At 34.7% G+C, this 12263-nt stretch overlaps 1 protein-coding gene across 3 annotated transcripts in view; it reads right to left on the reverse strand.

Moving 5' to 3' along the window:
* The window catches only part of LOC136026506 (uncharacterized), a 32273-nt gene that overhangs the window by 5848 nt on the left and 14162 nt on the right, over positions 1 to 12263 (reverse strand). Inside the window, exons 1-2 of one of the 3 annotated variants that reach the window (XM_065703148.1) lie at positions 8559 to 8694; positions 8511 to 8525 (exon numbers count right to left, since the gene is read on the reverse strand). The exons of 1 other annotated variant lie outside the window; for it this stretch is intronic. In XM_065703148.1, the coding sequence (XP_065559220.1) occupies positions 8511 to 8525; positions 8559 to 8657 (114 nt within the window). In that variant the 5' untranslated portion in view covers positions 8658 to 8694. Of the gene's footprint in view, positions 1 to 8510; positions 8740 to 12263 lie in introns of those variants that run through there. One more of the 3 variants, XM_065703139.1, reaches the window with a different exon arrangement.

The raw sequence follows: 12263 nt of genomic DNA on the forward strand, positions 1-12263 counted from the left end.
TCAGTCACACAGACACAGTGAGAGAGACATAAAAAATACACAAGAACACAAAATCAGAGATGAAAAAAAAGACAGAGAGAGAAGCAAACAGACGCCTTTTCACAAAGGCACGATTGGAGAGAGACAAGAAAGACACATGAAAATACGAAGTAAAACCCACAAATACAGGCAAGGAGACATGCAAATAAACACTCAGTCAGAGAGGCATGGCTGAAGAGGGACACAAAGTCAAACTCACAACCACAAAGTCAGATACACAAACAAACAAAGACAGGCAAAGAAACATGCAAACAGATTCTCAGTCACACAAGCACTATAGTAGGGAGACAAAAAACACTCCCAAACACACAAAGTCAGACACAAAAAGAACAAAGACAGGCACAGAGATATGCAAACAGACGCTCAGTCACACAGGCACAACTGGAGAAAAAAAACACGCAAAGTCAGACACACAAACGAACAAAACAGACACAAAGACAAGCAAACAAACGCCCAGTCATACAGGCACGCTGGGAGAGAGGCATAAACGCACGAAAATCATAAAATCAATTGAAAACTGCTTAAAAATTAAAATGTAGTTCACTAAGTTGTTATCAAAAAAGACCAGATGTGAGGGCTGTCATAGAATGTACCACGTTATTTCACTGACAAAATGTAGATTTCACAAAGTCAATGGAAAACTGCTTAGAAGCTAAAAATGTTGTTGACTCACTTACTATATCAAAAGACCAGATATGAGGGCTTTCATGGGATGTATTGCACTGTTTAATTGACAACATGAATAATAAAACAATACCATATAACAAATCATTTTCGAAATTATCGGAAACATGCCAAGAAATTCTCCAATACCAGAATGATTACGAAATGCGAGAAAATGCATCATTCTTGAGATTCTTAGAAACATACCAAGAAATTCTTGGTGTCCTACAAAATTACAAATCCAAAAATATAAAAACACTTCAGTTGGCTGTCACAGGATGTATTATATTGTTTCAAGGAACAACATGAATGATTATACAATACCAAACAAAACTTAATTCCTTAAATTAGTCCCAAAAAAGTCCCAAAAAACCCATAAATTTCATAAAATCATCGTAGAACTGCATAGAAGTTAAATTATTCTTAATTTAGTGGTCATCCCAAAAGATCAGATGTGAGGGCTGTCAGAGGATGTATTGTATTGTTTCATTGACAACATGAATGATTACAAAATACTAGATCACACATCATGCTTGAAATTCTTGCAAACATGCCAAAAATTTGTCTGAAATCAGGATGCATATACTTGTAGTGATGCCAAAAAAGTTGTTAGTAACTCAAATAGAGCATCGAATATGGGCTGCCAGAGTATCTGTCCACCAAAAATTCCACAAATAATTCAAAGTAAAAAAAAATTCCGAAAAGCCCATAAATTTCATATAATCAATGGAAAACTACTCAGAAATTAAAATGTAGCTGACTAAGTTGTTATCACAAAAGACCAGATGTGAGGACTGTCGCAGAATGTACCGGGCTATTTCACTAACAAAATGAATGATCACACAATACCAGATAACAAATTCTCAGAAACATACCAAGAAATTCTCTGATTTCTGAAGAGTATGGGCAAAATGAATGATTACACAATACCAGATAACAAATTCTCGAAAAAATACCAAGAAATTCTCAGAAATCAGGATGTATATACTTGTAGTGATACCAAAAAGGGGTTAGTAACTCAAATAGTACATCAGGTTATAGGTTGCAACTACACCTGTCCCCAAAAAATTCCTTGGAAAGTCCTTAAGGTCAATCTCCTACGTTGATTAAGATAGCATTGAAATACGTAACGAGATTTCCTCCTTTCTCGTTGGCTTAATTGCTCTCTTGAAGGTTGTATCAGAGTATTTAAAAACTGTTGACTTCCTTGAACATTACGACCGGATTTAAAGGGATTTAAAATTTTTAACACATCTAATTGGTAACAGCTGACCATTGGAATTTGGTTGGTTACAAGTTAGATAACAGTTTTGAATTTGATATTTCACAATGGGCAGAAAAAAAAACAAGAACAAATAAGGGACAGGAAAACCTGAGACATTGGTAAGTTCTATCTCAACGTTATAGTAGAATATATCACTTTTATTCATTTACAAGTTACATTTTCAAACAGTTCATGGTAACAAACTGTAGTAAGGAGCGACCAGGCTCAATAGTAATTAATACATGTTTTGATACAAATAGTTACATCAAAAGAATTGCATTTTAATGCTGATTTTAAATATATAAGTTTCATCAAGATTAGTCTTACCGATCAAAAGTTACGAGAAAATGTGCCTTATTTTAGAAAATAGGCGGAAATACCCTCTAAAACTCACAGAATCTTAACAAAATCACACCATCAGAGTCAGCGTATCCGAGAACCTTACTTTAGAAGTTTCAAGCCCCTATCATAAAAAATGTGGAATTTTTTATTTTTGCCAGAAGACAGATAACGGGTGCGTATTTTTTGTTTTTTGTTGTTGTTTTTTTCCTCAGGGGCGATCGTGTCGACCTAGTTGTCCTAGAATGTCGCAAGAGTGTTCATTCTAACGTAAATTAAAAGTTCTAGTGTCCTTTTTAAGTGACCAAAAAGTTGGAGGGCACCGAGGCCCCCTCCAACGCACATTTTTCTCCAAGGTCACCGGATCAAATTTTGAGATAGCCATTTTGTTTAACTTAGTCAAAAACCTAATAACTATATTTTTGGGGATGACTAAATCCACCACAGTACCTGGGGGAGGGGCGGCAACTTATAAACTTTGACCATTGTTTACACATAGTAGTTGTTAATTATGAAGTGTACAGACGTTTTCAGGGGACTATTTTGTGTTGGGGTTAGGATAGGTCGGGGGGGGGGGGGGGCAGGTTACGTGGGAGGATCTTTCCATGGAAGGAATATTTCATGAGGGAAGAGAATTTCCATGAAGGGGTCGCAGGATTTTCTAGCATCATTTATAAAAAGACAATGAGAAAATATTTTTTTTCAACTGGAAGTAATGATCAACATTAAAACTTAAAACGAACATAAAATATTACTTATATAAGGGGGTTCGTCTCTTCCACAATACCTTGCTCTTTACGCTACAGTATTTTTAGTAACTCTAACTAGTTACTCTACGGCCTTTGTGCTTCAAGGGTCATTCTGAAAGATTTGGGACAAAATTCAAGCTTTAGTGTAAAGAACGAGGTATTGACGAGGGGGCAAACCCCCTTATATCTATATATATAAAAATAAGTTGTCTGTCTGTGGATGTGTGGATGTGTCAGGTGACGTCACCTGAAAAAACTGGATCAGGTGACGTCAAAACTGAAAAAACTAAAAAAAGGCAAAAACTACAAAAAAAAACTAAAAACTAATAAAAAAAGTAAAAAAGCTAAAAAACTAAAAAAACTAAAAAAACTAAAAAAAGGTAAAAAACTAAAAAAAATAAAAAATAAAAAAAAACTAAAAAAAAGGAAAAAACTGAAAAATAAGCTAAAATAAAGGTAAAAACCAATAAAAAACTAAAAAGAAAAAAAGGAAAAAACTAATAAATGACGACACTCAAAGAGAAAGCGACCAGGACAAAAGGAATGTTCGATTAGCAATCAACAAAGCACCGGGACACAGGGAGTATAAATGACGACCAGGACATAAGTAAAAAAAAAAAACTATCTATATATATAAAAATAAGTTGTCAAACTAAAAAAAGGCAAAAACTACAAAAAAAACTAAAAACTAATAAAAAAGCTAAAAAACTAAAAAAACTAAAAAAAAGGCAAAAACTACAAAAAAAACTAAAAACTAATAAAAAAAATAAAAAAGCTAAAAAACTAAAAAAACTAAAAAAACTAAAAAAAGGTAAAAAACTAAAAAAACGAAAAACTAAAAAAAAACTAAAAAAAAGGAAAAAAACTGAAAAATAAGCTAAAATAAAGGTAAAAACCAATAAAAAACTAAAAAAAAACTGAAAAAACTAAAAAAAGGCAAAAACTACAAAAAAACTAAAAACTAATAAAAAAAGGAAAAACTGAAAAATAAGCTAACATAAAGGTAAAAACCAATAAAAAACTAAAAAGAAAAAAAGGAAAAAACTAAAAAAAATTTTCATCTAAAAAACTAAAAAAAACTAAAAAAGGTAAAAACTAAAAGAACTAAAAAAGAAAAAAATAAATGACGACACTCAAAGAGAAAGCGACCAGGACAAAAGGAATGTTCGATTAGCAATCAACAAAGCACCGGGACATAGGGAGTATAAATGACGACCAGGACATAAGTAAAAAAAAAAATTAACAAAACTAAAAAGAAGGTAAAAACTACAAAAAAACTAAAAAGAAAAAAAAAACTAAAAACTAATAAAAAAACTAAAAAATCTAAAAATCTAAATAAACTAAAAAAGAAAAAAAAAGGAAAAAAATAAAGGAGAAAAACAAAACTAAAAAACGAATGTATATACAGACCGGTACACCGGGATACAAATGACGACCGGGACACAGGGAATATAAATGACGACCGGGACACAGGGACACAACTACAACGGGGACACCGGGGGAAACAGGGGGATATAAATGACGACCGGGACAAAAAAACTAAAAAGAAAAAAAAACTAAAAACTAATAAAAAAACTAAAAAATCTAAAAATCTAAATAAGCTAAAAAAGAAAAAAAAAGGAAAAAAATAAAGGAGAAAAACAAAACTAAAAAACGAATGTATATACAGACCGGGACACCGGGATACAAATGACGACCGGGACACAGGGAATATAAATGACGACCGGGACACAGGGACACAACTACAACGGGGACACCGGAGGAAACAGGGGGATGTAAATGACGACCGGGACACCGGGACAGGGAATGGTCGATTAGCAATCACCATCAACAAAGCTCAAGGGCAATCATTAGAATCATGAGGTATAGATCTGAATACAGATTGTTTTCCCATGGACCATTATATGTTGCATGTTCAAGAGTCGGTAAACCTGACAATCTATTTATATGCAAAGACAATGGGACAGCAAAGAATGTTGTATATTCGCAAGTTTTACGTAGTTAAAACCATATATATATATATCTATCTATATTCACAGGTGGGACATAGGGACACAACTACAATGGCGCGTAACTATTATGGCGCGTAACGACTTACGCGCGCGGGGGGGCTTGGGGGGGGCGCGAAGCGCCCCCACCAACTAGGTGTTGGGGTGGCGCGAAGCGCCACCCCAACAGCTAGTACGTAATAAAAATATACAAATATATAAGTTCGTTACATAAGGTAATTCGTAAGGTACGTATGTTTATTACTAACAAAAACGTTTGTAAAAAAAAATAAAACAAATCTAATTGTATTTTTAAGTAACCAAAAATTGGGAGGTAAGTAGGTCTCCTCTCCCACCCCCTGTTTTAGCGAAATCGTCCGATCAAAACTATGAGAAAGCCATTCAGCTTGTAATTAACATAAAAATTGCTTCTCCAGACTAAACATCCGTATGATATATGGGTAGATTATTGCAAAATATATCGTGCGAAGAGTATGTTCCGGCAGAATATGCTTCAATCTTTTGAGGATGCCAACTCCACGTGCAACTTTGGTGGAGATAATGTCGCTATGATGCTTCCACGATAGATTAGAATCAATATGGAAGCCGAGGTACCGCAGTGATATAACTTGTAAAATAGGCTTTTCACCAAATAGAACTTTACTACTTACATCAACAGAATCACCCACTCTACAGAATGTCAGTAATTTTTTTTCTTTACATTCACACACAGCAAACTTAAACTTGTAAACATCTCTAATCTTTTGAGAGTAATATGAGCTTTTGCTATCTAATTATCTGCGGATTTTGCAAATTTTGTTAGCAATGATGTTAGTAATATATGTATCCTTTAGATAAACGCGCACCATGTTCACGTAACCTAAATAAAGTAAAGGGCCCAGCACAGACATTTTGCTATTTATAATGTTAGATATTGTCGTATGAGTGTCTAAACCAGGTAACTACTTTACCCCATGAAATACAAGACTATCAAGCATGGACTCTTGATCAGAATTATCAAGCTTTTTTTCTATTCGACCAATTCTCTCCTCCAAATTTTCAATTTGAAATCTCAGACTACCTAGTAGAGCCTGCTCAATTTTGCAAACTTTGGATTAAACTCGAGCGTGATTGAATCATAAACCTGGCTGATTATTAGTTCAGTACTTTCTTTGTTCAATGAATTTGGGTCATTGAACTTTTCAGTAACTGAAAGTAAATGAAAGTAAGGAGCAACATTAAAACTTAAAATGAGCAGAAATTACTCCGTATATGAAAGGGGTTTTTCCTCCTCAACGCCCAGCTCCTTACGCTAAAGTTTGACTCTTTCTCTTAACTCTACTTTTAAAACAGTAAGAAACTTTAGCGTAAAGAGACTTTGGCAGGCGTATCAGGAACCAGACTAGATTAAATTAGAAATAGTCGTTTCCCCAATTCGATCATCTGGGGGGAGTGGAGAGACGGTTAATTCGAGAAAAAGACCAGGATGAAATTTGGTGGGAAAAATGAGCACAAATCCTAGATACGTGATTGACATATTCGGAACGGGTCTGCTCTCTTTGGAGAAGTTGGGGGGATGGTTAGTTCTGAAAAATGAGAAAAATCAGTACCATACAAGAAATAGAAATATTAAATTAGAAATAGTCATTTATCCGATTCGACCGTCTGTAGGGGGGGGGGGGAGTGGAGGGACGGTTAATTCGAAAAAATAAGATGTTTTTAAGTTACGAAGGAGTGATCGAATTTTAATGAAATCTCATATTTAGAAGGATCTTTCAACTCAGATCTTTTATTTTAGATCTCACTGAATCCAATTTCATTGGGGGGAGTTGTGGGGAGGGGGACCAGAAATCTTCGAAAACGCTCAGAGTGGAGAGGTCAGGATGAAATTTGGTGGGAAGATTAAGCACACATCCAAGATACGTGACTGACATAAATGGACCGGATTCGCACTTTTTGGGAGAGTTGGGATGGGTCGGGGAGGGGGTTTAATCCGGAAAAATTAGAAAAATGAGGTATTTGTAATTTATGGACGGGTGATCAGATCTGAAAGAAACTTGATATTTAGAAGGATCTTGTGCTTCAGCACTCTTATTGCAAATCCCGACTAGATCCGGCGACAGTAGGCGGAGGTGGAGGGGGAAACCAAAAATCTTGGAAAATGATTAGAGTGAAGAGATCGGGATGAAACTTGGTGGGTAGAATAAGCAAATATAGTAGATATGTGATTGACGTAACCGGACGGGATTCGATCTCTTTGGGGAGTTGGGGGGGGGGGTTAATTCTGAAAAATTGGAAAAAATTAGATATTTTTAACTTAGGAAAGAGTCATCAGATATCAATGAAATTTGATGTTTGGAAAGATATCACGACCGGATCCGGTGAAATTGGGGGGAAGATGGGAGGGGAAACCTAAAATCATGGAAAACGCTTAGTGGGGGGATCGGAATGAAACTTAATGGTAAAAATAATCACAAGTCCTAGATATGAGATTGACGTAACTGGAACGGATCTGCTCTCTTCGGGGGAGTTGGGAGGAGGAGGGTTAATTCTGAAAAATAAAAAAATAAGGTATTTTTAACTTACGTAGGAGAAGTTTGATCTTACTGAAATTTGATATTTGAAAGGATATCATGTTTCAGAGCTCTTATTTTAAATCTCGACCGGATCCGGTGAAGAGGAAGTTGGGGAGAGACCTAAAATCTTATTTTTATATATATAGATTGACAAAATAGATATTTTACGACCCTTGCTCCAAATGCTATAATTTCCACTTTATCCCTGAAGGCATATTTATTGAACCTTTCAACAGTTTAGAACAAAATGGCTATCTCAAAGTTTCGATCGAAACTCAGTGGAAGAGGGGTCTAGTGGGTCTTTAAATTTATAGTAATCCTAAATATGGCATAGAAAGTGAATTTAAATCAAATAAACAAACAACTTTTTCCAAGCGGAATTAAAAAACAACAGAATGACTTAAAACAAACAAAACTATCTTCTCTATGAAAAACTCCCCACTACTGATGCTAAAATTGTAATTTCTGCCCACGATCCTTTAAGAAAGAATGTTTCAACACAAGGCAAATATGAAGATTAAATATATTTTTCACAATGGCTCAAATATAAAAGAACGTACTGATCGATATTTGATTTAAAATATAAAATATCTAGTTAAAATATGCTAAAAGACAACAGATGAGCAAAACTTTTGAGATTGTCACTCAACTAAAATGGTTGAGCACTTCATTTAAAGCACACTCTACTGTGAAGAGTCGGGACTTTGGAAGGAGAACTTTGTTGTATATACGGATTGTTTTCTGTTCGTTTTATAAGTTTTACTGTTTCTCTTTACCTTAATATAATAAACTAGTTTTTAATCTTATTTCATAAAAGGAAACTCCATGCAACTTTCGAATATAATTTTAGAGAAATTAAGTTCAAATTAGTAAAAAAATTAACTACACTTACATCAACAATATTCAGTGACCTTGTCAGATGATCAAGGTCAGATGACCTTGATGACTCTTTAAAAATACACTGTACGTTTGACCTGCATGTAGGTATAATCAGTAAGAGAACGCTAACTGAACATGCCACATAATTTCCAAACGACATTGTAGAAATTTAGAAAGCGAATCCAAAAGATTTCTGAACTCCTTCTTTTATGCATGTGTTAAACTGTGATAAATAACTCTTATCATTGGATTAAAGCTTAGAAACGAAAAGTACTTAGTAAACAAACATCATAGAAACAATCTCAATAGCTAAGCATGCAAACTTGATTAATTCTTAGGAACGATTTACCAAATTCAATAGACCCGATTTACTATATTAAATTAAATTTGCCAAAATGCAAATTTGTACTTTCAGAAGCCACACTCTAACAAACAGATTCATTTAAAAGAACCTATATTTAAAGATCAAAGAGTAGCGCTCATGTAAATACATGGAGCCATGGTCGTAGAAACTTGGCTCTCCTAAAGAGTCACACTGAAAGAAACCTGAACGGACGTTTTGAAAGTTATATTGCCCTTCAATATACTGGACCAAAAGTAATAGGACAGCAGTAGTGTAAGAGAAAATGCTACAGAAGATACATCCCTATTTGGGCACTATAGGTTGCCTTATACTATAGACTCTATTGCCTGAGGTTTGCCCTACTTAAATATCAGACGAAACTACAGAGGGACGGAAAAGTAGACATCCATACAATGGGGCAATAAGAAACATATGACAGGACAAGACAGAAAAAAGAAGTTTCATAATAGATCCAGGAAATGTGTATCTAAGTTTTCGAATGATACCCAAACTCCGTAAGACCTTAACTCTAATCATGGCTACAAGGTTTCTGAATGAATGGTTCTCATCAAGCAGAATACCAAGAAACCGGACCACCCGATTCTTTGGTCTACACAAGGAGCCTTGTGACACCTGAAGGTGTGTAAGCTGAGGGAAAGCTATACCAATTCGAGGAAAAATAAGAAAATGAGATTTACCAACATTCAAGACCAATTAATTAGCGTTAAACCATGACATAACTCTTTCGAATAATGCCACAAGGTTAGACTTGATATAAAATTTCGTCTTCCCAAGGGTCCCAAGAGTGGTATCATCAGCAAAAGCAACAAAAAAATCTTCATTAGAAGAAGTATTGGAACACGGCTGAGCATCAGGCTGACACAGCTTGCAACATACCAGAGGCCTGGTTTTTTTTAAAGCCAAAATCAGATCATTAACATAAATCAAAGATAAAATGGGACCAAGAACAGATCCCTGCGGGACGCCATAATTTACTTCAGAAGGGCTCCAGAAAAGCGGATCAAATGAATTAAGCCTACCAGAAAGATATGAATCAAACCAAGAATAAGCGTTTGATATTGTACCACTATGCCATAGTTTCCAAAGAAGAATCCGATCAGTCAAGGAATCAAAAGCTTTATGAACATCCAAAAATAAAGCTGCCAGGATATGACCAGAATCTATTGCCGAATGAATGAAATTCGATAAAGCTGCGCAAGCATGCTCCGTAGAGTGACTCGCTCAGAATCCAAAAGGAGATGCCGGATTTCCCAGCAATATTTAAAAATGATCACAAATTAAATTAAAAAACAATTTTTTCAACTGAAAATAAGGAGCAACATCAAAACTTAAAACGAGCAGAAATTATTACGTATACAAGAGGGTTCACCCTCTCGTCAACACCTTGCTCTATACGCTAAATTTTTTTTTAGTATTTCCAGAAGAGCTGTTTGTTCTAACTAAACTATCTTCGGGTTTAGGGGTCATTCTTAAGGAATTAGAACAAAATTCCAACTTTAGTGTAAAAAGCAAGGTATTGACGAGGGGACGAGTGCCCTCATATGCGAAATAATTCCTGTTTGTTTAAGTTTTAATATTGCTCCTTACTTTTAGTTGAAAAAACTTACTATTTATTTAATTCAGAGAGGAAAAAGTTTATCTTTATCATCAAGTTTTTATTTGACAACACATACTAGCGAAAATGAGTGGTATGTTTAAACTTTTAGAAGTTGATAGTGAAGCTGACAACAGCAGCAATTATATAAGGACACGAGTAACAAACGTAGCTGTAGAAATTACAAGAGATACTTGAATAAGCTTTGAATGGGATGATATACATGCAAGATGTGTGATGTCATTGAGCAAGTTCTGATTAGAGGAGTAGTTATATTTTGCAGAGAGACTCAATATAATGCATATACATAGACTTCAAGCTGCTTTAAATGTAATATTTAAAAGTATTGAGGACAACAAGTGGAATCAGTAAGTAAAAAATGAGTGATTTATTGTTGTAGCTATGTAATAGCTTGTTTCTACATCGAATCGTTTTTCTGGTGAAATATTTTCTACTAGGTTAACATTCCTCTAGGGATATTCTTGAAGTAGAAATCATCTTAGTAGAGAGAAAGTCAATATAATATACATAGATAGACTTCAAGCTGCTTTAAATGTAATAGTGAAATATATTGACGACAACAAGTGGAATCAGTCAGTAGAAAATAAGTGATATATTGTTGTAACTATGCAATAACATGTTTTTAAATCGAATTGTTTTTCTTTTGAAATATTTTTTAGTAGGTTAACGTTTCTCTAGGGATATTCTTAAAGTAGAAAGAATCTTAGTTAATCTTGAGTCAACTGCAAGAGTGTTAGGATCACTCGATTACTCGTCTCTATCTCTTTAGAAGATAACACTTTCTTTATCAATCTTAAGTCAGTTGCATTTTGGTGGCGAGAGAGTCAACATAATGTTCTAAACATGCCCACTATACATGTATAGACTGTACAGCTGGTCATCTTGTGAGAATTGTACAATAGTTGACGATTATGATGAAAAGTGAGGATTACGCAAACCGTGTAAATTGCATAGAGGATATGCAATAGAAATTAAAGACAGTAGTTCTTTTCTTAAAGAGATTTGTGACTCTCATACTAGAGGATTCAAAGATGATTCACTGATGATAGACGATTCATAGAAGATTCAAAGATTTATAGTCAATGAACTGTCTTTACAGTCGATGGACTTGTACTAACAATGATAATGGTGTTGTTAAAACTTTGAATTTTTCCAAGGAAATCTGATTGTGTACAATGTGATTTCTGCTTGGACATATACGGTTGCATATAAAACACGCTGAGTATCTGATTTGTGTTCATTGTGTGAGGTAGCTCATGTGTGTTCATGGGTAGTACAGCACTACCCTTGGGAGTGATTTCCCAGTAAGTTTCATATGTTTTGATGAGATTAATGCAATACTTTCATCTAATGGCTCGGCAAAGATGCACTCTAAACCTACACTTCCCGACCGTAAAATACCCATATCTTGAGTGCCAGACCAGTGCAATACAATGAATGCCTGAATTTCTGCAAATAATGTATTTGTTACACTATTTTCAAATAGTTGTATATCTCGATCTAGAAGTTGTATTGTCAACTCCCACAGTGTCCTATAGGATGTATTAAAGGATAAATTATAGAGTGGGATTAAATTTACTTTACACACAAGATATGAAAGCCAAAATATTTCCAATTTCTGTAAGATACTATCCCACGATCCTAAGGCACTAGCACTTTTTACAAATTCCAATGCAATTTCTGAAAGAATTTCACCATTGATAAATGAAGAGTTGGCTTAGGTGCTTGAACCTGTGGCAATACGTCGCTGATTGGTGATTGTAGGTGGAATAAGAAGTTTGGTATTA

This window comes from Artemia franciscana, chromosome 1 (genome assembly GCF_032884065.1).
Source record: "Artemia franciscana chromosome 1, ASM3288406v1, whole genome shotgun sequence".
Taxonomy (NCBI): Eukaryota; Metazoa; Arthropoda; class Branchiopoda; order Anostraca; family Artemiidae; genus Artemia; species Artemia franciscana.